This window comes from Centropristis striata, chromosome 3 (genome assembly GCF_030273125.1).
Source record: "Centropristis striata isolate RG_2023a ecotype Rhode Island chromosome 3, C.striata_1.0, whole genome shotgun sequence".
Taxonomy (NCBI): Eukaryota; Metazoa; Chordata; class Actinopteri; order Perciformes; family Serranidae; genus Centropristis; species Centropristis striata.
This window is the reverse complement of record NC_081519.1, coordinates 21,644,232-21,668,201: the sequence shown is the minus strand read 5'-3', so window position 1 is coordinate 21,668,201 and position 23,970 is coordinate 21,644,232. Positions and strand designations below refer to the sequence as shown.

Here is a 23,970-nt window from a genome sequence, read left to right as displayed (position 1 = left end):
TGTTTTCTGTATGCATATCTGTTATTTTTTATTGATAATGATTCTGGTTATTAAACATAGAACATGTCTAGATATCAGCTCTTAAATGAACTCTTATGAGCTATTTTTGTTGTTATAATTATATTTATCCAAACAAATGTACCATTAGTTGCACCAGGCATTAAAGTGAACAAGAAATTGAAGAAAAGTCTAATGGTGGTCTAATAACTGTTTCCATGACTATCTATCTATCTATCTATCTATCTATCTATCTATCTATCTATCTATCTATCTATCTATCTATCTATCTATCTATCTATCTATCTATCTATCTATCTATCTATCTATCTATCTATCTATCTATCTATCTACAGCTATTGCTGTATGTATATATATGTATATATATATACATATATACATACAGCTATTGCTGTATGGGACCAGTGCTCGGTGCAATTGCCCCGTGGCCCTAATTATTTGTTTGCCCAATTATTATTATTATAGGAAAATAAAAGAAGAAAATTACTTTTATTACGGACATCATTTGGGGCTCAGCAGGGTTTTATGTTGTAGACTTGATAAGTGCATAATACAGGGAATGGCAACTGGAGGCCCGGGGGCCGCATACAGCTCGCACCCTCACTTGAAGCGGCCCTCAGTACATATACATGCATTTGAGCATGAAATCTTAAAAGCGCAGTGTAAAAATTGCAATTAATGTTGGTCTGCTGTTCTTGCACTGAAAAAAAAGAAAGAAATCACAGTAAGTTTTTATTGTTTCAAACCTTTTGTTGTTACCTCTTTTACTGTTATACATGCATTTGAGGAACTATGTTAAGTTGCTGCACTGTAAACATATTTAAAATTGCAGTTTCATCATATCTGGTTAAGTGCACGGTCCTATATGGCCCTGTGGTAGTGTCGATGAAAAATTGTGGCCCCCTCCAGCATTTAAGTTGCCCATCCCTGGCATAATGCATTAAGGCTGTCCATTCAAGGTTATTAATGTGATGGTTTTCTTACAGATCTACAGATTAAATAACATTATAAGGATAGCGTATGTATAAGTAAAGATGGTGAGTATTGGGTATACAGTGCAGTGTTTGTGAACATCACGCTTTTATTTCGAAGGATTCCTCCGGAAATGAAACCCCCGTGCTTCCTTTGCCTGTCAAGTATTTCAACCTGTAGAGAAGTCTTCTTTCATATCACCGGAGATGCCGCGGGTATATGTCGGCAAGCTGACTTACCATGTTCGAGAAAAAGACATTCTAAGATTTTTTAGCGGTTATGGTAAATTGCTAGAAATCGACCTGAAAAATGGGTAAGATCACATCCATCCACAAGCTAAGCTAACAGCTAATGTTACCTTAGTGGAGAGACTGGTGTAACTATAATATTAACCGGCATGCAGCAAAAAGTTCTCTGTTCTTTACACAATCACACAGTTTTGCAAACGTTAACACCTAGTTTATGTTAACGCAACGCAGTAGACTGTATCTATGGTTACGGCTATATGTGACGGTAGCAGACGTTTGCTTCCTCTGCGGTATAATTAACGTTACCAGAGGACCGTCGGTTGACTATGTCATTTAAATTTTTATGTGGAAAAAAAACAGGATTTCGTCGATTTTTTTCTAGTACACAGCAGCTGAATAGTACAGTTATTCCAGTGGCGTGTCAAGACTTTTTTTATTTTTAAACTGGGGCGGCCCAAGGGGGGCACAGGTATTAGAATAGCATTAATTTACCATTTCTATCTCAACTGTTCATATCTGATTAATAACATAGATACGTTTATGAAATTCCTGTGTTTTTAAAATGTAATTTAATATCGTCACATTGTTAAAATAATCGCCTATGTCATTTTTTGTCCATTTTTTTTTTTGCCTAAATCATCTCCTCATTACGCCGGCCACCTATGGTAAAATCGCCTACATCCTCAGTTGATCGGATCATGTGATTTTACCCCTTTAAGATAATGGCCTATGTCAAGTGTGTGACTTAAGTGGATTTATTATGCCTAAGTCAAAATAAAATGTGACTTGGGCAATTTTTTGAACATGCCTTTGTGACTTAAGCAAGATATGGTAACACTTTATTTTGAAGGTGTCTACATAAGCGTGACATGAGCGTGTCATAAACATGACATGGCATGTGTCATGAACATTAATGACACTTTGAAATAACATTAATGCTCATCATTCTTGTCATGTCATGTTTCTGACAGGCTTGTGTGACTCTTGTAGTTTGTGTAAGTTTTTTGTGTTTCTTGCAAAACTTGAAAAAAATGAGTTAGGTGATTATTTTAACAGGGCGACGATATATATATATATATATATATATATATATATAAACCTACCAATCACAACAGTGGAGCTATACTGTACAAGTGAAATGTAAAGCTTCCATACTCTTTATTCCTAAAATGAAATACACAAAACATATTAAAAAGCACATTAAAAAATTCTGTCACAATATAAAGTACCACAAAACTGACCTTACGTAACCTGTGACGGGACTGATTAATCACAGTTTAGCATAATGCCAATCAGATTTGAGGGGTGGCCACGCCATGCCAATCCCTAGACACGCCCTCACTACTTCCATAAAAGATCAGTAGTTTCCTCAATCTACATTAAATTAATCTGGTCACATTTTGCTATCAAGCAAATGTTTAGTTACACAGCAAAATAATGGACAACAACTCTTTAAAAATAAGATAGATATAAAAGGAAATAATAAGACAGTCATTTTGGATGGATTTTGATTAAGTTTACAAAGCAAATTACATGACTGGATAATGAAAGTTTCTGCTTTGACCTGTGCAGGTATGGCTTTGTAGAGTTTGAGGACATGCGTGATGCTGATGATGCTGTATATGAACTGAATGGAAAGGAGCTGTGTGGGGAGCGAGTTGTCATTGAGCATGCACGTGGGCCGAAGAGAGATGGCAATGGGGGACGCAGTAAGTTTATTAGATCTAAGTACAAAACAGAATTTTTATGTTAATGTGCGGTTCAAAGCAGTCTCTTTTAAACAGCATAAAAAGCATTATGTCCTGTTTCCATTCTGGTAGTCATTATTGTAAAAGGATATAGTCCACAACCATCAAATAGGTCTTGTATTCAAATCAGTTGCCTGATGGCAGCTTTTACACAGTGAAAGAGATGTGTGTTAAAGTACCACAAATAAAAGTAATTAGAGAAAAGGTAAGATCTGTGAAGCTACAATGTGTTCAGTTTGAATCAACATTAACAAAGTGCTTGATGTCTCAATTTGAAAGAGTCCGCTGCGGGTTGAGTCCGAGTCCAGTGAGGGTAAAGATGACTGCCTGGGCTTTCCCCTTACAATGTGTGTGTGACCCTTGCCCTTTGACCAATGGGTGACAAAACCCGAAGCCATGATGACAGCATCCTATTCCAATAGACCAGGGTGATGGTGAGGAATCCTGTTGGTTTTACCGTTGCAAGACATGTTGCAGAGGACAAAGCCAACATGTTTCAGCCATTGATTTGGCTCTATGTGCTATGTAGTAAAACAAAGAGTTTTGGTAGGTGTCTTTTACATCTTATTAAGTTACAAATGGAAACTATGCAAAGAAGAGTATTGTATTGTTTAGTGAGACACAATGTGTCATGGTGGCTTAGATTTGTCTCTGTGTTAAAAGACAGGAGAAAGCTCCAGGTTTACAAACTCATCAACTTAATTGGACCAGAGCAAACAAACTCAAGGTGTGAAAATGCCCTAAGTTTAAAGCAAAGCTGGGAACTATTTCTTTGGTACAGTGAGAAACCACATTTTTATAGAAACAGGTATAGCTTTTCTAGTAGGGAGAGTAGACTGTACAAGAAAAAATAGTACATCAAATCATAAAAAGTAAAAGACTGTATAATGCATACTATTCGTGAAATAAAAATCCACCAGGTTTTGCCTCAAAACCACACAACACAGCAGCTTGGTTTCAAGGTTCCTACATTTCATAAAGTTAAGTCTTTCTGTGCTCCTGTTAAGCTTTGGTCTCATGAATTGTTCTTGTTGCTGTACGACTTGAATCGGTTTTTGAAGAAGGCATAGTTCAGCAGACTTTATTTGTTAAAGCAATTCACCTTACGTGCCCAATTTAACTGATCTTAAACTGCATAGCTTTATTAAAAAGAGTAACAGGTCTCTGGATCCCGTGGATCTGGACTGAAAGTTATTGCCATCTTTAATCCCCTCTGAGCACGCCCCGTTTCTTATAGTTTCAAAGATTATTTAAGCCAGTTCCGATCCTCACCTTTCTTAAATTTTATGGCTTAAATTTCAGTTTAAATCTCCTTGTCTTTTGTAAAGGTAGTGGCAACAGTAGCTGGAATCGTACTGGCAGGGACAAGTACGGGCCACCTGTACGCACCGAACACCGCATCATCGTGGAGAACCTGTCCAGCAGGTGCAGCTGGCAAGACCTTAAGGTGAGAAATTATCTGCAAATGACCAGCATGCAGACTAAAAAAAAGAAGAGGTTGCTAATTAGACAACTTTGGCCTCCCATGAGAGAAAATATGTCTTCAGGAATTTTCGAATTTTGGGTGTTTGGGGGCAAGCCGAGATATTTGATGTCGTGCGTGACGTCTAACACACACCTCCCACTTGTCTGACAGTCATCGAATCACTGTACACTGCTGCCGCCATCGTTAACTGTGCACGGAGCCCACCGGTTATTGTAAATCGTAAACAAACCGCCGTCGCTAACTGTGCACAGTGTCCAGTGCTTGTAGTAAATAAACGGAGGTCGCTAAGTGAACACATGCTGCTGCAGCACATACATACTGTACTGCTACAGTGCTAACTGTGTAGCCTATTAGCACTGTGCTACTGTGCAGCACTGCTGCTGCTCTGTCGCATGTCACTATCATCTCCTCCCACTATCCTCCACCTCGTTCCTCGACGCCAGACTGCACTATGAAAGGGCATGAATATCACGCCTTCACGGGATCACGATGAACGCCCCAAGGTGAAAAGCCGGCACAGATCTTTCCAGCAATATAGCGGGACATTTGCGGGACCGCACTATGAAAGGGGCTATTGAGAGACAGCCTACTTACCAGAAATCTAGAGTTCAGTCCTGATCTTTTTTAAGTGTATTAAAATGTTTTCTGTGGGACAGATTTTATATCTTGGGACCCTGCACTTCAATGATCTACATCTTCTCCATATTTACTATATTTAATGGCTGTGAGTGGTTCTTCCGGTGCAACTATCGCTCCTATAAAAAAAGCTGTTTGGGAACGATTTCACGCTGAGCTGCTCTCACATTTGAAAATGCTTCCCACGTCCACACTGACAACAATAGATCTAATGATACAAAAAGGGTGGCATGTGTTAAATCTAGAAGACCTACTAGAACATAAACCTTGTTTGGGTAAACAAAATATTTGTCTAGAGGAAAGCGGCCACTTTAAAAAGAAGGTACGTATTCAGTCCATTGAGTTTCTTCCTGCATGTTGAGCTGACATTTTTGTTCCTCCGTAGGATTTCATGCGGCAAGCAGGTGAAGTGACGTACGCTGACGCTCATAAAGGACGGGCCAACGAGGGCGTGATTGAATTTCGATCTCGTTCAGACTTGAAACGAGCTTTGGAAAAACTAGATGGCACTGATATTAATGGCAGGAAGATTCGTCTGCTGGAAGACAAACCTCGGCACAAGCGCTCTTATTCTGGCAGCAGATCCAGGTAGATAAGCTAAATTTAAGATTCACTCACTGACGATGTTTTTGAGTGTATATTTGTTTCCTAATAATTCTCTTTCGCCCTCATATTGATGGTTGTTGTGTTGAATCCACAGGTCTCGTAGCAGGCGGGGCACTCACAGCCACAGCCGAAGAAGTGGGACCTCTCACAGTCGTTCCAGGTCTCGTTCACGGTAAGCGAAGATAATCCTAACACTTACACGTTAGCACATCAACTGCTTTCATGTCTTACACTTTAATTGACAATTTAACTGCTTTTAGTTGCAACACTCAAGCTGACATTTTAACCTTTAAGGTCTCAGGTCTTTATTTTTGCATTTTTTCATTGTATATATTTTTTTCTTTATGCAGTTCTCAGTCTCGCAGCAAGCGCTGGTCTCACTCTGGGTCGAGGTGGAAGTCAGGCTCCAGATCAAAGAGAAAGTCTCGCTCTAAAACCCCCAAAAAGTCCCGCTCACACACTCGCAAACCACAGAGTCCAAGTAAAAAGACTCAAAGCCGCACACCATCCTGCTCAGAGAGTAGAAACAAGAAGCATCCCTCGAAATCTCCACCAGGCAAGGACAGTCAGCCCTCCAAGCACCCAGCCAAGCGCTCTGCCTCAAGCTCCAGATCTCGCTCTAGATCCAGATCCGCCTCCCAAAATTGACATTTCTGTAACAATGTACTGAACAATACAAGGATTGAATAATGATAGGATGTGTTCTAGGCCTGTCTTTGATGTGGTTCAGATGTTTACAGATCAAAATAGATTTTTACATTTCCAAACTGATTGGGAACTCATCTACATTTCTCGTTCACCTTTTGTTATTTATTTGTTTTTTTGAGCTTTTCTGTAAATTCATCTTTGTCTCATCTTTATCTTTGTGTAACTATATTTCTCTTGTTTGTTTTCATAAAGTTTAAATGTACAGTTCAGTCCAGCTGCTGATGACAATGGTAGAGTCTGCATTATATTTTGGCAGCATGCGTCATAAATCCAAATTCATGTTTGCTTTTTATTTTTATTTTTTTAATGTTTTTGCCTTTTGAAATCCCTGAGCTTTCTCTTGGGAGAATGACAATTTGAAGATATATGTCACATTTATTTCTAACATCATATTGGAATAAAATGATCAATAAAATTGAACACATTTTAAGAAAAGACTGCCTCTTAATTTTTCATAGATATGAGAAGAGTATATTAGCAGTAAAGGTATAAAACCCATCCACATTGCAGGTGTTATGTGCTTTACTTGACCTATTTCCTCCTGGATGCAGTGGAAAGTTCTAGTTGATCAGGGCACACAGTTACTTAATCTGGTACATGTAGGACAATGCAGCAAACAAGTCAAGAATATTTGTATAGCAGACATTTTCTGGGATGATAGAAGTGAAAGAAGAGCTTTTGTTCTGTCCATCATCACTGGCAGATTGAAGGGTTTTCTGTTGTTTTTCCCTTTTGGCTTTAAAATTGCGTTTAGGTCTGTTGTATAAGTAGTTCGGTGCACATTGATTTGTCCTATTCATAAGTATTGGTGGTTGGTTTCTTGATCACATGGTAGCCATGCTAGGCTGTATCGTGACTAATTTGGGTGGATTGGTTTGGTTTGGACAAGGTAGCTGCACATACAACATAAAAAGATTTTGAATACCATTTAAAATAATCTGTTTTCCCACTTTAGTATTCACTTTTCATGTTCTTCACATCAGATAGCAGTAGCATCAGCACATTACATATTGTAATGTTGTATAATGTGCTTACCCTATCTGGAAATCAAGTGACAAAGGCGAAAAATTCTGATCTGATTTGAGGCATACTGAAGAATATAGACAACAGCAAGTTTAATTTTCAAGATATAAATAGAATAAGGCTCACAATAAAGTCCATAAACGTTTTCTATAAATAAGTGAGGCAGTGATATTCACCTTTTTTTGTCTTTTGGGGGATTTGGGTTGATATTTTAAAATCGAAATGCAGTAGTAAGTAGTAATACTTGTAGTTAGAAATGAATAAAAGAACAAAAACTATGCTACCGCCCTTTTATTTGAGAATGGTAGGTAAGAAAGGCGATTCTTATGTGAATAATTGTTTCACTTATCGTCACACATAAAATAATTGCCTAAATCATTTTTTGTCAAAATTGTTTTTCTTTTGCCTAAATCATCTCCTCATGACACAGGCCACCTATGGTAAAAATCACCTCCATCCTCAGTTGATCAGATCATGTGATTTTACCCCTTTAAGATGAGCAATATATGGTAACACTTTATTTTGAAGGTGTCTACATAAGAGTGACATAAACATGACATGGGATGTGTCATGAACATTAATAACACTTTGAAGTAACATTAATGCTCATGATACTTGTCATGTCATGTTTCTGACAGGCTTGTATGACTCTTGTGTAGACACCTTCAAAATAAAGTGTTACCATATCTTGCTTATGTCACAAAGGCAAGTTCAAAAAATTGCCTAAGTCATTTATTTCAGTGACAGTGTTATTACCATGTCAATAGTCATCCTTTGTTACATCCTTTTTGAGTGAAATGATCAATAAATGTCATATGTTACACTTTTGGTGTGTTGTGTTTCGTCCAAAACTTGAAAAAATGAGTTAGGCGATTATTTTAACAGTGTGACGTTATATTGACACCCCAAGCTGCTTCAACGTTACTTGATTGGTTGTTATGTGGTTAGCGCCCTTGGTTACCACTTTCTTCCCATCATGCATCACTGCTAGGGGAGCTTGGGGTAACTTTGGCAACGACAGATTATAAGTGGAAATGAATGCTGGAGCTGAGTATTTACCTTAACCGTCCCCTTGTGAAATGGCTAGAAAGGAACCACATTTATAGAAAACATCGACCGTTAAGGTAAGCTAACGTCGCCTAACTACTAACTGCATGGCTAACGTCACGTAACATTTAATTGGCTGGCTATGTTAGCTGTGTTTGCTAACTATGCTAGCGTACAACGATGAATGCTTAACCCGTTACTTCTAACTTTTTTCAAGTTAATTTTGGCCAAATATTCACACCAATGTCACTCATAACCTGTAGTTACTCGTGTCAACTCAATTCATAGTTAAGTAAGAAAGTAGAGCTAATTTGAAGATACCATCAACCTGTTTCTAGGTGTATGGATGCAAATAAGAGCCAGCATTGGTGAGTGAATCCAACGTCAATACAGGATGGAGAAGGAACAACACAACATCGTCGTCTTCAATGTTTCCAAGAGAGAGCTGTTTACTACGAATAATGGATACAAATGCATGCAGAAGAAACTAAGGGCTCAATGGAAAATACAAAGGTAAGGTAACCACCTCTGCTATCTAGGGCTACTTTGGCTTTACCCACAACATCGTCACACTGTTAAAATAATCACCTAGTCGTTTTTTGTCAAAATTGTTTTTTTTTTTGTTTTTTTTTGCCTAAATCATCTCCTCATGATGGTAAATGGTAAAATCGCCTACATCCTCAGTTGATCAGATCATGTGATTTTACCCCTTTAAGATAATGGCCTATGTCAAGTGTGTGACTTAAGCTGATTTATTATGCCTAAGTCAAAATAAAATGTGACTTAGGCAATTTTATTAGTTTTCCAAGATGGAGCATACCTTTCCACAACTAATTTCCATGCTTCAGAGTGCGCCTCCAATCGGTAAGTGATGACATTTTTAACTATAATATACATTGACTTCTTATTAATAAAGGCTAGGCAATGAATATTATGAATATTGGTAACACTTTACTCTAAGGTGTCTACATAAGAGTGACATGAACGTGTCATAAACATGACATGGGATGTGTCATGAATATTAATGACACTTTGAAGTAACATTAATGCTCATGATACTTGTCATGTCATGTTTCTGACAGGCTTATGTGACTCTTATGTAGACACCTTCAAAATAAAGTGTCAACATATCTTGCTTATGTCACAAAGGCATTTTCAAAAAATTGCCTAAGTCATTTATTTCTCTTAAGTTACATAATTTACACACAGTGTTATTACCATGCCAATAGCCATCCTTTGTTACATCCTTTTTGAGTGAAATGATCAATAAATGTCATATGTTACACTTTTGGTGAAGTTTTTTGTGTTTCCTGCAAAACTTGAAAAAATGAGTTAGGCGATTATTTTAACAGGGTGACGACATGTTCTATAGCATTGCAGTGATCTTGGAAAAACCAGTTGTAAAATAAATGCTGTCTGTCATAGTATGAAGGAGGAGCTGTCTTCGGATAAGCTGAAGGGCGTCAGGCTGTGGATAACTGCAGGCCCAAGGGAGAAGTTCACAGCATCAGAGGTGATGTATCAAATACTTTTATTTCTATTGATTCTATTCTATTATAAAATGTAGATCTGGGCAAAATATCTATATTAAATTGATATTGTGATAATAGACGTTGTCTTGGATTTTAGATACTGTAATATGACATAAGTGTTGTCTTTTTCTGCATTAACTGAATGAATTTACCAGACTGTTCTAGCTGTTTTATTGTTTGCCTTTACCCACTTGGTCAATATATCCATATTATTGATAATTATTTTTCAAAAATCTCATCCTGTTAATATTTTTTTAAATCGCCAAGAGTCAACCTACTAGATTAATATTGTAGGTCAAAATGTAAATGATATTTGGATTTCTCCCTATTGCTGAGCTTTATACAAAAGTTTTTATTATATTCGGCATGGGAGATGGTAAAAATGTGAACCTGACCTGCCACATGAAAATGAACCTTTACTTTGCTATCTATCAATTTTTTTTTCTCATGGTGTTTCAGCTGGAGGAACTAAAGCACTACCTTGACAGAGGAGGAAATGTCCTGGTCATGCTCGGTGAAGGAGGGGAAATGAAATATGACACCAATATCAACTTTCTCCTGGAGGAGTTTGGAATAATGGTCAATAATGGTGTGTATTTACATTGTTTGTTATTAAAAAGTTGACATTTTTTATACAGTTATAGTTATTTTTCTTAAATTTGTATTGAATTATGTGGTGTCTGTGTTTTTACTCTCCGTCACTGCTGCAGATGCTGTTGTGAGGAATGTGTATTACAAATATTTCCATCCTAAAGAGGCGCTGGTGTCCAATGGTGTACTGAACAGGTTTGTCCTTACAGCATATATTTTTCTCATTAAAATTTTGTTGTAATAAATGTACCATCAAAGTCACAACTTTCTGTCTTTGTCTTGTTTAGAGAAATAAGTCGGGCTGCTGGTAAAGTGGTCACAGGCATCATTGAAGATGAAAATGTTGGAAACAATGCGCAGTATGTGGTTTACTTTATATTTCTTTCTTTTACATAGGCCTGTATGGGTTGATCTTTATTGAGGTTCACTTTTGTCAATATATTTCATAAAGTAATCACCCAAAAATATTAACTACATTCTTAATTTGAATAAAGTGATTTATCGGATTTACTTGTGGCAACCAGCCACATAAATTAACATTGACCTTCATATTGATTTTGAATTGTTTTTACTATTTAAAATGGGTATAATTATATTCATAGTAGAGCTGTGCACAGTGCATTGATACTCAGCCTCTTCTTGAACTGCTTTTCCCTCTCTCTCTCTGTTTATCAAACCACAAATGGGACAAGAATTATATAGCTAGCAAACCCCACAGTCCCTCCACCTCATTCCCTGCTGCTTGAAGATTTTACCAGCTTAGGAGAGGGACCTTCATTTAGGTCTATAAACTTAATTTCAGGCAGCACAAACCTCCAGCGCAGGGAATCATAGTGGGCTGATGGCCAGCAAAGGAAAGTGTACTGATCCACCATGGAGTCGAGGCAGTTCAGGATCGGACTCCTGGCGCTCTGGGTTGTGCTAGCTGAATTGGAGTTGCTTCAGTACCTCCTTACAGTCCTTTTCCAGAGCTGCCATCCACTCTCCTCAGGCAAAGTCTCCTTGCGTCAGGGAGTGGGGCGGACCACATAAATCAGAAACAATCCTGCGCAGCCCCAACTGGAACCTATTCTACAAATATTTCATGTGAGGTACTACATTTCATGTTATTTGAGGGCTTTTGAGCTCAAGCTTTTCTGTCTTTATTTGTATAGGGCTCTCACATTTGTGTACCCGTACGGTGCCACACTGAGTGTGATGAAGCCTGCTGTGGCTGTTCTTTCAACTGGCTCCGTCTGCTTCCCCCTCAACAGGCCTGTACTGGCCTTCCATCAAGGAAAGGTCAGAGGCACAATGAAGTCTTTATTGCAAGACCATTTAACAATCATGTATACTTGTGAGATGATACTGAAATATATCTTTTGTCTTATGAAGGAGGCTGGCAAACTGGCAGTGCTAGGTTCCTGCCACATGTTCAGCGACCAATACATAGACAAAGAGGAAAACAGTAAAATTATGGTGAGTTGAAGGTCTTTTTGTTAACTAACACACCAGAATGTCAGAAGTGTTTTCTACTCACCTGTGGAATTTATCAAGCTTCAATCTTGAACAGCCTTCCATATTTTTTTTCCATTCCAGGATGTTGTTCTCCAATGGCTCATGGCTGATAATATTCAGCTGAATCAGATTGATGCAGAAGACCCAGAGGTGAGAAAGTATACTTGACAGGAGAAGGGCATCACTAAAAAAATCTTCTAAACCAGCCAACATCCATCTTGTCCTTTTGTCCCCCAGATCACAGATTACACCATGTTGCCAGACACAGGGTGTTTGTCAGAACAGCTCAGAGTGTGCTTACAAGAGGGTGATGAAAACCCCAGGGACTTCACCTCTCTCTTTGACATGTCTTTGTTTAATTTGTCAACTGACACTTTACCCCAAGTCATCAGGTGAGAATGTATCCTGCACTTCAGAAGGCTATACTTGCATCTATGCTCTTTTCTTCAAAGCTAAAAGATTTTGAATGTTTTCTGCAGTGCCTACAAGCAGCTTAATGTCAAAGACGAGCCACTGCAGCTGATCACACCACAGTTTGAGACGCCTCTGCCTCAGCTCCAACCTGCTGTAAGTGTCAGTCCTGCATTTCTGTCCCAATATGCATTTTCATGCATACAGTTTTTACCCAATTGAAGCTTCTATTGTGTTTTTTTGAAAGAAGCTTTGACTTCTGTTGTGACATTTTATGATCTCCTTAACTTCATTGGATTAAAGTGAGAGGTGTGTTTCTGAGGATACATTCTACTTCTTTTCTTATTAGCAAAGTTTTGGTCACACAAATAACATGTATTTTCTGTGTTCACAATGTTCCTCCCCCTTGAATGTTAAGGAAATGGAAAGCTTTAAGCCCCACAAGTTTAAAGTCAGAGGTGTACTCTTGTCTTTTAGGTCTTTCCACCTGCCTTAAGCGATTTGCCTCCTCCCATGTTGGACCTGTTCGATCTGGATGAAACCTTCTCTTCAGAGAAAGTGCGCCTAGCACAGCTCACCAATAAATGTAGGTTCAGAACAGAACAAAAAAAAGGTTAGGTTTAAGTAGCACTACATCTGTTGGTATCCATTATTGAATTTTAATTATCTGGTCATAGGTACAGACGATGATCTTGAATTCTATGTGCGAAAATGTGGAGAAATTCTTGGGGTGACTCCAAAGCTGGATAAAGATCAGAGGGACGCAAAGCACATTTTGGAACATGTTTTCTTCCAGGTTGTGGAGTTCAAGAAACTCAATCAGGTGAGATAGAAAAACCATAAAGCACAACCTTACAAAAAAGACAGCACTATGCATTGAAGACAGGGTCTAAAAATGTATTTTTCCTTTGCAGGAGCATGATGCTGACACAGAGGCCCCATTCACTCTGTGATTGGATTCAAGAAACGTTAAGATTTTCGACATACTGTGACAGGACCACGAAGATGAGTCTTTAATGAAAGTAACCATTTTTGTAGTTGTGGACTACAGTGTCAACATGGGTACTGTTGTACTTTAGAAACTTTATGTAAAGATATTTATCTTTTTATGAATTTCTGTAAGGAATATGTATACACTTAAGCAAATAAAGCCATTAGTACTTTTATTTAAATATTCACAAAAAGACAAACATTAGTGGACCCCTCAGCATGAATTCTCACATGGATCCTGTAAAGACAAAGAACATGGGTTTGTAGATTTTGCCAGAACATATGGGTATTTAAAAAAATTTAAAAAGTCTCTTTACAAATTTAAACAATACAAAATACAAGGCAATTGATGTGATATCTTAAATTTCTATGTACTCAGTGGTTATCAAAGTTATCAAATCACATTGCATCTGTGCATTTCAGGTACACAGTTGATGAAATAGGTAGTGGTAAATGAGCACCTATAAAACGCTGATAACCACTGAGTACATACAACAAATCTGATTAAGATCTCAATTGCCTTTGTAATACATTTTTTTAAATTCTAAGACATTATGGACATCCAGTGTCTATACACACACGGAGCTTACCTTAACATTTTCATCCAATATTTAAAACTTCCCTTTGATTCATCGAATATGCATGGTGGGTGCAGAGGCACAATCATGCACAGCAGAAAATGGTTAAAATCTCTGTTTTGTCTCCATATTAATGGAGTGCTTAGAGGGACCGACTTTGCCAGGTCAGGGAGAGACTTCAGCAAGTGAATGTTGTGTGGACTGGGGTTTTGGACTCAGTGTTGCCTCCAGAGCACTGGGCTCCATGCAGGGTTTGGGGCTGTTTTCTGATTTAATCAAAGACACATCCCACGATATTTGAGATGCAGTAAGATCATTGTATGACTGGTCATAACAAGCATCCTTTTTTTTCTTTTGGAGGAGCATTTGTGGAGTGGAGGACATTCCCTGTAAAGGTACAGCCAGGTGACAGTTGTCAGTCTCTTGAGCATTTAGGTTCATTGAGAAGGCCAGAGAGGGAGAAAGGCAGAGAGAAGCCAGCACAGACAGCCTGGTGTCTGATCCATCAGTTGACGCTCTCGATGTGGACAGTTGTTCCAGCGACAAAGCAGACAGCAAACTGTCCCCCCCAAAAAACTTTTTGTCAAGCTCCGACAAGGATGAAGACTCAAAGCTTTGCATATCTAGGAGGTAAAATGTTAGAGACCACTTAGAATCACATCAGACATAAATAAATATACATTTAGCTTGAGAATAAAACCAGTTTTCTCACCTTTATTGACAAAATGTTTCTCCATTGTTTTCTTGGGGCAGTGAGTGTCAACTGAGCTCCATGTGGGTTTTAAACTGTTGAAACTGCTTGCTAATTGACCCAGCTGGCGGTCCAGCACCTCATCAGTGCAGAGGAGGTGGAGCATGCAACCTTGTTTAACCCTTTTTTGTATTAAAAATGTAAATAAAAGGTTATTTTAAGTATGCATATTATGTGTTTTAACTTTTTAAAAAGTGTTTTGAAAAGAAAGTTATGTTTTTAAGTTCTTGAGCACTACTTTGTCGACAAATAAGTAGTGCTCCTAATAAGAATAATACACATTATTGATAAATGTATTTTGTTTATTCTCTAATATTTTGTTCAAATACTCGATAGGTGTAATACAGTAGTTAAGAATACCCAGGGTCCAAGATGACAGATGAAAAAAAATGCTTATTTTAATTGCCCAGAGGTCCAAAACCAATGAAAACGCAACAAGAAAAGCAGCAAATCTCCATATGAGAGGTTGGATTTTTAGATTTTGTTTGAAAATTCTGCTTTGCTTTTTCTGAATCAATGACACAATTACCTTTTTCATAATAAGCAACATTAGTATCTCGTTAACAGGGCAAATACTTTTTTTCTCAAGTTAATATATTATACTTCCACATATATCTTTAAAAATAATAATTATAATAAACATGATGTCTTGATTTTATTTCTATTTTTTAAAATTAAAATCGTCACACTGTTAAAATAATCGCCTAAGTCATTTTTTGTCAAAATTGTTTTTTTTGCCTAAATCATTTCAGGACACCGGCCAGCTATGGTAAAATCGCCTACATCCTCAGTTGATCAGATCATGTGATTTAACCCCTTTAAGATAATGGCCTATGTCAAGTGTAACTTAAGCGAATTTATTATGCCTAAGTCAAAATAAAATGTAACTTAGGCAATTTTTTGAACATGCCTTTGTGACTTAAGCAAGATATGGTAACATTTTATTTTGAAGGTGTCTACATAAGAGTGACATGAGCGTGTCATAAACATGACATGGGATGTCTCATGAAAATTAATGACACTTTGAAGTAACATTAATGCTCATCATACTTGTCATGTCATGCTTCTGACAGGCTTGTGTGACTCTTATGTAGACACCATCAAAATAAAGTGTTACCATATCTTGCTTAAGTCACAGGCATGTTAAAAAAATTGCTTAAATTCTCTTAAGTTACATAATTTACACACAGTATTATTACTATGCCAATAGCCATCATTTTTTGAGTGAAATGATCAATAAATGTCATATGTTATACTTTTGGTGAAGTTTTCTGTGTTTCGTGCAAAACTTGAAAAATGAGCTAGGCGATATATATATCGTAAAACTATTTGTGGAGGTAGTAGGATAACGTAACGGTTTAAACTTGGTAGTTTGATATTTGTTTGGATACGTACTTTTATTTTGAAGCTCCCACTGGAAGTTCTCTCTCTGCCAAAAATCAAATAAGCTCTGCCTTCTTGACTCTACGCGCACATCTAATGCGCAGCTACGTCACCATCCGGTTGCAACGCGAGAGAAGGGCGCGAGATAGAAATCCAGGAGCGCGGAGAGTCCGGGCGCTCCGCTCCAGCTGGTTACAAGCTGAACCTTTACTATTCAAAAACGAGCCTCCGTCACCATCACAGACCGCCTCAAACACACAACAAATACGAGGAATATAAGGACAGACGACTAAATATACACGCACATGACGTTCAAAGGCAGCAGGAGAAACCACAGTCTGACCGTAAACAACAGAAACAGAGGGAAATGTCTTGGTGGCCGCGCGGGTAAGATGTTCATATTCGTTTTCCGCATTAACATTAGCATTATTAGTACGTATTTTCAGTACAGATACGTGTAACGGTATCATTTGGCGTTATATTATTAATAGCATTCACTTGGTCATTGTATAAGGTTTGTTCTTTGACCTTATCTCTTGTGAGTACTTCACGTACTCTTCGTCTGTGCCGCCCTTTTTCAGAGAATCACGATAAACACTGCTGATTTAACTCCAAACATAGTCTATCCAACTACAACGACCAAATGTATCCTTCTAATTCTGAACTGACTATATACTTTACCAAACAGTAATTTATGCATGTAGGGTAGTCACTAAGTCCCAGTTAACCACAGAAATAAACCGGATAAGCCAGTCGTCCTGGCCCCACCATAAGGGCGGCTCGGTGGCTAGTTTCTGCTTTCACTGTCAGCTTTATCGGTGCAAATCACAGCTTTTTGTTTCTCAGTGAGGATGGAGAAGAGGCCATGCATCAAGACACTGACTCTGATGTGGCAGAACAGAGAGACGGTGGGAAAGTGAAGGTGAAGTGGACACAAGAGGAGGTAATTGTCAGGACTTGTCCCAGTAATTTGCATGTTGTCTCAATGTCTTCTGACCCTGTCAAAGTAAACAATGGCTCTGTAGGACAGGGAACATAAACATGCTTACCAGTATTTGTTTATGTTTATAGGATGACAAGCTCAAAGCTCTGGTTCAAAAACTGGGACCAAATGATTGGAAATATATCGCCAATTTCATACCAGTGAGTTCGATTTTGCTTTTTGTCATTGATAGTAACCTTTAGGACCTCCTTGGCTGTTTTATACAGTCAGGAATCCCATTCAGTATGTTAAAGCTTCTTCTTTACTCCTTGTTTTGCTTAGAGTCACACTGAACACCAGTGTCAGCACCGCTGGTTTAAGATCTTGGATCCCGAGTTGGTTAAAGGCCCTTGGACCAAAGAGGAGGATGAGAAGGTAGGGGCAGGGGATCAAATTTGAATCACTAAAACCGTTATGGTAAGTGAGAATGAGTTGTAATCCAGATTCATGCCCCTCAATCCTCAGGTTATAGAGCTAGTAAATCGCTACGGCAACAAGCAGTGGGCAACGGTTGCCAAACATCTGAAAGGCAGACTGGGGAAGCAGTGTAGAGAGCGTTGGCACAACCACCTCAATCCCAATGTGAAGAAGTCATCATGGACAGCAGAGGAGGACCTCATCATCTACAAGGCTCACTGCCTGCTCGGAAACCGCTGGGCTGAGATTGCCAAACTTCTCCCCGGAAGGTAAATACTCTCCAGCTAGAGTTTTAATTATTGATATGCTTTTTTTAAAAGTTAAAATAGAACCCTCCACAAAGGACTTATGTTATAATATTTATTCACAGAACGGATAATGCAGTGAAGAATCACTGGAATTCTACCATCAAGCGCAAATTAGAGATGGGCTTCTATGCTGGGGAGGTCTTTAGGCCAAATGAACTCGAAGAGCTGTTGGCTCGTCTTAATAAAGACGTTCAGGTGGGCTATCCTTCCATGCTGTTCTCTAATAAGATGCATGTAGTAAAGAACTGTGCGAACAGTATTGAATATTCTGTTGTTGTTTTTTACTACACAGATGCCCAGTAGCTCTGAAGATGTTGCAGAAAAGGATCCAGAGCAGAGAACACATCCTTCAGTAAGCAACTAATCACATTGATTTAAAGAATATCACAATTTAAATACAGAATGGCTTTTAGGGCTGTGACTAACTATCATTTTCATCATAAAAAAATTGAGAAGAGAAACAAATTGTGAGAAATGTCCATCACAGTTTCTCAAAGTCGGTCAGGTTAACGATTAATCCATTTTCAAAATAGTTGGTCATTTGTCAACTATTTGTAGCAGCCCTAGTGGCTTTGCATACTTTAATCTATGTCAATGGATGGAAAGTATATATTTATTACAGTGTTATTATTGTTTAAGTAATTATGTTATTGATGTCAGTATTGTTATAGACGTCTTCATTTTTCACCAGTTGCAGGAGACTCCTGTCTCAGCCACGGCTAAAGCAGACTCTAGTGAAGCAGGGCCATCAAAGGCTTCGTCCTCTCCAAATGAGAGTTTAAGCCCCAAGACTGAAACAGACGCCACAGGAGAAAGTAACTCTACCAGCTGGGTGGTGGACAGCTCTGGATTTCTCTCCCCTACTGGCCCAGCACTGAAGGAAGTGCTGGACATGGTGGATGGCGTAAGTACTCTCACTAACCAAGAAATAGACAGATAATCTTCAAATCAAAATGTGTCCAATAGCTGATACTTCAGTTCCAAAAAGTGTTAAAGGCTATATATTGTTATGATAAAGTACTATTGAAGTGACACTGGTACTTCATTTGATACATATAATATGAAAGGAAGCTGATGAATGAAGGGAAATTGTCAGTGAACTATAGATTCTGTATGTACTATTAATTTTCAGCTGTGAATTGTTCAAAAAGTGCTTGAATATGACTTTGGAAAAGGCTTAGGCACACCGTCAATGAAAGAACGTTTGTGATTATTGCAAATGTGTTTCAATATGACAACCCTGATTCCAAAAAAGTTTGGATGTTGTCCAAAACATTAATAAAACATACTTTGTATACATTCAGTTAAAACTGTACTAAAATAGCAGTTCAAACTGCTGTTGTGATGTGTAAATATACACACTTTCACTTCTGAAGCTGATGCATTATGTTTTTATTTAACATTTTAAATAGTGTTCCAGCTTTCTCAGAATTAAAGATATAGATATTATATGTGAATTGTTCGATTTTTAACTTTAATGACCCTTAACTTTTTTTTTTTTAAAACCTCCATACTTGTTCAAGCACAGAAAAAGCTTTAACAAGCAGAGCTTACTAATATGTAGCGACTAGATGTCCAGCTAACAAGCAAAATGTCTCTCCTGCTATCAGGACCTTGATGGCTGGTGCAACCTAGCAGCCTTCGACCTGCCTGCGGAGAGTCCAAGCCCAGAGCGCCACCAGTTTCGTCTGGAAGGCAGCGCTTTGCAGGAGTTGAGCAAAGGCAGCAAGGGGGAACTCATCCCCATCTCTCCTGGAGGGGTAACACCACCCTCCATACTTAACCGCCGAAGCCGGAGACGCATCGCCTTGTCTCCTGATGGCAGTAACTCCATGACTCCCAAGAGCACTCCTGTCAAAATCTTGCCCTTTTCTCCATCTCAAGTAAGTTAATAAACTGATCGTAGCACTGAGTTTGGTGCTGCTCATACTGTTCCATGAGGCGGTCCATTTACTCATATGTGTCGTTCCAGTTCCTCAACATGTGGACCAAGCAGGATACTCATGACCTGGAGAACCCGTCTCTCACATCCACACCAGTGTGCAGCCAGAAAGCCATCGTTACTACACCGCTACAGCGTGATAAGACCCCCCTCACCCAGAAGGAGTGAGTGGAATACATTAGTTGTGATCAGTAGTAGTACTATACAGAGCAAGTAGTAGTACTATACAGAGCAAACGAAATTACATAATTTTAAAGGCCAACCTGGAAGTAGCATCTCCATTGGGTCTATTGAGAATTCACCTATGGGATTTTTATATTGGATTTTGGATCATGGCAGAAAATAAGTTCTGTGGCAAACACACATTTCTGATGCTTACATATTTTGTTCAGCAGTATAATCTCTACAAATTATCACAACTTTTATTGTTTGAGGTGTTAATGCAGCTGACGATAAAACGTTATGCTATAGCGAACTACACCACGGTCTCCGAGAAGCTAACCAGCCATTTTCACAAGCTAGCAGATCCGTAGCCGAATAAATTGTTTACTTACATAATTTACAATCTACAAACGCAAACATCTCAGCTTGTGTTAACCACAGACCTTATTTCAGGCATCTAACCAAAAACCCATAAAAAAAATCCTCATTGAGTTTGAGAGGTTAGAACACATGGTGCTAAAATGCTAACTTACTTCTGGGTTTAAGAACTAATTCCTGTAGCACCCTATAGCTGTTTCTTAAATGTGTCAGGTGGATTTAATAAACATTACATGTATTAAGATCATCTCATCTCAATCTGAGGTAGGTCCAAGTTGTGAAAAAGCTACTTAATCCATTTCTGCCTTCTCAATCATCAAAAGGCAGTCGTCATGTTGAGCCTAATAAAATTTTACATCTCTTTCAAAATCTCAATATTAACATTTTGTTTTCATATAGGTTTGTTACACCCAACCATAAGTCTGAGCTCTGTTCGACTCCACGAACTCCAACACCATTCAAAAATGCCATGGAGAAGTACGGGCCTCTGCAGCCTCTGGTGAGTGTCTGATTGTATGGAGGCCCATTTCTACCAGTCTGATTGAAGAAAAGATCCTGTAAGTTATTATAATGACAATAATGACTTGGTATCATACATAAATTACTTACTTTCTCGAAATTATTACTTAGTATTCTCAAAGTAATGATAGTATCATAAATAATGATTTTTCTTACCACAAAATACTGACAGTACCTCAAAAAAGTGGAAGAAATTTCTCAAAATAATGAGTTGATATCTTTTAAGAAAGGTTTTCATTATTTTGAGATGCTGACTCATTATTTCAAAAAAGTTTCTTCTGCTAATAACCTGCAGGATCTTTTTTTTCCATCACAAGTTGTCATTTTGGTAATTTCTTACTGTCAATAATGGACTTCCATAGTGATTGTTAGTAAAATAAAAAAAGAACACTGTATTAACACTATATTTCTGCTGTGTAATTTTAGCCACAGACTCCAAACCTTGAAGACGACATAAATGAGGTCATCCTCAGAGACGGTGGGATTGACCTGGTTGCTGTACGTTCAACTCCACCTGAGCAAAGACGCAAAACGATGGTAACTCAGTCAACTTTAATCCTTTAACGCCTACTTTAACCATAGGGGTTCTGCAACATTTCAATACTAGATCATATAGCCAGCAAGACAATAAGAAACCCGCATTCAAATTCACATTGACGTTTCTAATAATGCAGCTTACCAAGATTGAACACCTTGCACATCACTATGTTAGTTGTTCTCTTCATATTCTGAATATAAAGATATTTTTTATTTAATTTTTTTTAAAGTAATGTTGTTTTTTCATGTTTTTGGTGGCCTTAAATTAACGCCATTGAATGATTTCCCCCTATAAATGGTATGCCAGTTGAGTGGTAATCTGTTAGAACAGACAGGGAAGAGAAATGTTTTTCTTTATAGACAGCAGAAATTACTTACTTTAAAAGTTGGGAAGATTATTATTAAATAGACTGGGTGGATATCGTGAATAAGGGAGAAAAATTTAACGCAATATATAATATGCATGATACAGAGAAGGAAAAACATTATGGAAAACCAATTTATTTTGATTCTAACAACCGTGTGGCTGTTTAAATTACTTATCTTAAATTGCAAAGCAAGTATTGGAATATATACTCCCTTATCTTATATGATGGATTGTTTGATTGGAACAACAACCAGGTACCAGCAGAACTTTAGTTTTACACTAAAACTGTAGAAGGTGAATCTTGGAAGTTGGACTGCTTGACAACTTGCTGTTGTTCAACACAGGAGCAACAACGTGTGAAATGTTTCACTTCCCCCAACCACACATCTCTAGGCTTCTACTGCCACTGCCATTCAAGAATGCTTTGAACTTGTTTGTTTAAGCTTCCACGCTGAAGCCAAAACGTAGAAAACAGTACATCAACAGCTCAGTGCTGGCCTCCTGGACCTGTTGTTAGCACTTAGACAGAGATTGTATTTTATTCTTGAAATTCAAACTGAAGCTACTGTATTTACACATCTGTGTTTTGTTTTTTTATTCCCAGCATCGCCCTCCAATGAAGAAGGTGCGGAAATCATTGGCTCTAGATGCTGTAGACTGCCAAGTGAAGACTACATCCAAACGCAAATCCATCCAAACTGAAGCCAAACACACCATCAAGGTAAAAAACAAAAAAGTTTAAATGTGTTATCAGCCTGTCAAATCCTAGTCAAATCCTAATTTTTTTTGTCCTTTTTCGACCACAGGAAGAACCGATGATCGTTTGTCTCAACTCGTCGTCATTTTGCAATAAGCAGCATGAAAACATTTTGGATCAGGGCTTCCTTTTGGGGCCTAGTGACAGTGCCATATTTTCCAGCACAGTGCCCCCAGTTCTGGTAAGTTCCACCTTTAACCATAAAAGGAATGAACATCATCATCAATTTAAAAAAATCATTTTTCAACATAGGCTTTTTCCTCTCTTTTCAGATGTCAAAAGAATGGGAGACAGTTGTTTGTGGACAAACTAAAGACCAGCTCATCATGACGGAGAAAGCAAGACGCTACCTCCGCTCACTTAAATCCCACGCTCCCAACCGGGCTCTGATTCTGTCCTGAGGCATCTTTACACCAACATGTTACACATGCAGAACTCCATGTTGCTGTTTCTGTTTTCCCTATACTTTTTCCTGTTGTAATTTGCGGTGGGGGAAAAGAACATGTCGTGTAGGTTTTTGAACAAGTCATTATCAATGAAAACACTGAAAATATGTAGCCCTAGCAATAATTTAAGAGAAAATGGGATTGAAGATTTTTGTCTCACTCCAGTTGCCTTGTACAAGGCTTGAAAAAGAAGTTACGAATCCTCTTTCATTGTATTGTAATTAAAATATGTAAAGAACGATGAATGTAATGTTGAAAAGAATCACGGTTAGCTATCCCTGAAAAGACATGGTTTTACATTGCATTATGTGTCTGTAATTTAACCGTTTTAACGTTATGAAGAGTACAACAACTCAGGTTGCACTGCCGTATCTTAGGTTCTGTTGTATAACTGGAGTAAATTCAGACAAGTTGATCAGTAATACATTTAGAGGCAAGGAGTCATTTTGAAATGTTTAGTTGACATTGTCTTGTTGAAATTAGTTTAGCTTGTGTCTAGATCCATACATTAAAAGTGAGGACCTCAGGGAGGAACATTTTGAAAATTAGCTGTCTGCTAGAAATGTAAAATTGACTGCAGCACACATCTACAATCCATCAAGGTGGCTTCCTGCTAATGGAGATCTAACAAAGCTGTTTGTTATGCAAGTAGTTGTGGAGTAATGGAGGTATGGATGCTTTTCCACTGTTGAATGAAAGAGTATTATGTTATTTGGCACTGTTTGTAAATAAATACAGTTGTATGTTTTTATTATATCATACAGCATTTTGTTAAGAAATGTAATAAAACACCAATAACATGTTCAATATACAATTTCCTCATTATGTTGCTACATCACAAAGCAGCATATCTAATTTAAACATGACTAGTTATAATTTGAGACTAGTTCAGTTTAACAGGATGTATGTTTAAAACCGTTCCACAAAATT

The 23,970-nt window shown here is 38.0% G+C and overlaps 3 protein-coding genes across 3 annotated transcripts; all 3 read left to right on the top strand.

The window, feature by feature from the left end:
* Window positions 1-1,112: 1,112 nt before the first annotated feature.
* LOC131968678 (serine/arginine-rich splicing factor 6-like) lies at window positions 1,113-6,857 on the top strand. The gene is made up of 6 exons (XM_059329664.1): window positions 1,113-1,303; window positions 2,811-2,947; window positions 4,315-4,433; window positions 5,494-5,696; window positions 5,809-5,886; window positions 6,065-6,857. Exons 1-6 carry the CDS (start codon window positions 1,197-1,199, stop codon window positions 6,360-6,362), a joined length of 942 nt encoding a protein of 313 aa, XP_059185647.1. The 5' UTR covers window positions 1,113-1,196; the 3' UTR covers window positions 6,363-6,857.
* Window positions 6,858-8,438: 1,581 nt separating this feature from the next.
* On the top strand, window positions 8,439-14,540 carry ift52 (intraflagellar transport 52 homolog (Chlamydomonas)). Its single transcript, XM_059330370.1, has 14 exons — window positions 8,439-8,569; window positions 8,831-9,005; window positions 9,918-10,005; window positions 10,484-10,613; window positions 10,735-10,810; window positions 10,903-10,974; window positions 11,770-11,896; window positions 11,990-12,073; window positions 12,194-12,262; window positions 12,350-12,504; window positions 12,592-12,679; window positions 13,001-13,109; window positions 13,201-13,346; window positions 13,438-14,540. Exons 2-14 carry the CDS (start codon window positions 8,887-8,889, stop codon window positions 13,474-13,476), a joined length of 1,302 nt encoding a protein of 433 aa, XP_059186353.1. The 5' UTR covers window positions 8,439-8,569; window positions 8,831-8,886; the 3' UTR covers window positions 13,477-14,540.
* Window positions 14,541-16,269: 1,729 nt separating this feature from the next.
* mybl2b (v-myb avian myeloblastosis viral oncogene homolog-like 2b) lies at window positions 16,270-23,796 on the top strand. The gene is made up of 15 exons (XM_059329431.1): window positions 16,270-16,612; window positions 17,072-17,168; window positions 17,297-17,368; window positions 17,490-17,582; window positions 17,673-17,893; window positions 17,995-18,127; window positions 18,225-18,284; window positions 18,624-18,836; window positions 19,543-19,815; window positions 19,905-20,038; window positions 20,814-20,913; window positions 21,360-21,470; window positions 22,442-22,558; window positions 22,644-22,775; window positions 22,867-23,796. Exons 1-15 carry the CDS (start codon window positions 16,593-16,595, stop codon window positions 22,993-22,995), a joined length of 1,905 nt encoding a protein of 634 aa, XP_059185414.1. The 5' UTR covers window positions 16,270-16,592; the 3' UTR covers window positions 22,996-23,796.
* The last annotated feature ends 174 nt before the right edge of the window (window positions 23,797-23,970 follow it).

Excerpts from the sequence above, each read along its gene's own strand:
- LOC131968678 (XM_059329664.1), top strand. The coding sequence starts at position 1,197 with ATGCCGCGGGTATATGTCGGCAAGCTGACTTACCATGTTCGAGAAAAA. Across the intron at positions 4,434-5,493 it reads GCAGCTGGCAAGACCTTAAG|GATTTCATGCGGCAAGCAGG; the intron begins GTGAGAAATTAT and ends GTTCCTCCGTAG. Across the intron at positions 5,697-5,808 it reads TATTCTGGCAGCAGATCCAG|GTCTCGTAGCAGGCGGGGCA; the intron begins GTAGATAAGCTA and ends TTGAATCCACAG.
- ift52 (XM_059330370.1), top strand. The coding sequence starts at position 8,887 with ATGGAGAAGGAACAACACAACATCGTCGTCTTCAATGTTTCCAAGAGA. Across the intron at positions 11,897-11,989 it reads TGGCCTTCCATCAAGGAAAG|GAGGCTGGCAAACTGGCAGT; the intron begins GTCAGAGGCACA and ends TGTCTTATGAAG. Across the intron at positions 13,347-13,437 it reads AGTTCAAGAAACTCAATCAG|GAGCATGATGCTGACACAGA; the intron begins GTGAGATAGAAA and ends TTTCCTTTGCAG.
- mybl2b (XM_059329431.1), top strand. The coding sequence starts at position 16,593 with ATGTCTTGGTGGCCGCGCGG. Across the intron at positions 18,128-18,224 it reads GTCTTAATAAAGACGTTCAG|ATGCCCAGTAGCTCTGAAGA; the intron begins GTGGGCTATCCT and ends TTTACTACACAG. Across the intron at positions 21,471-22,441 it reads AGCAAAGACGCAAAACGATG|CATCGCCCTCCAATGAAGAA; the intron begins GTAACTCAGTCA and ends TTTTATTCCCAG.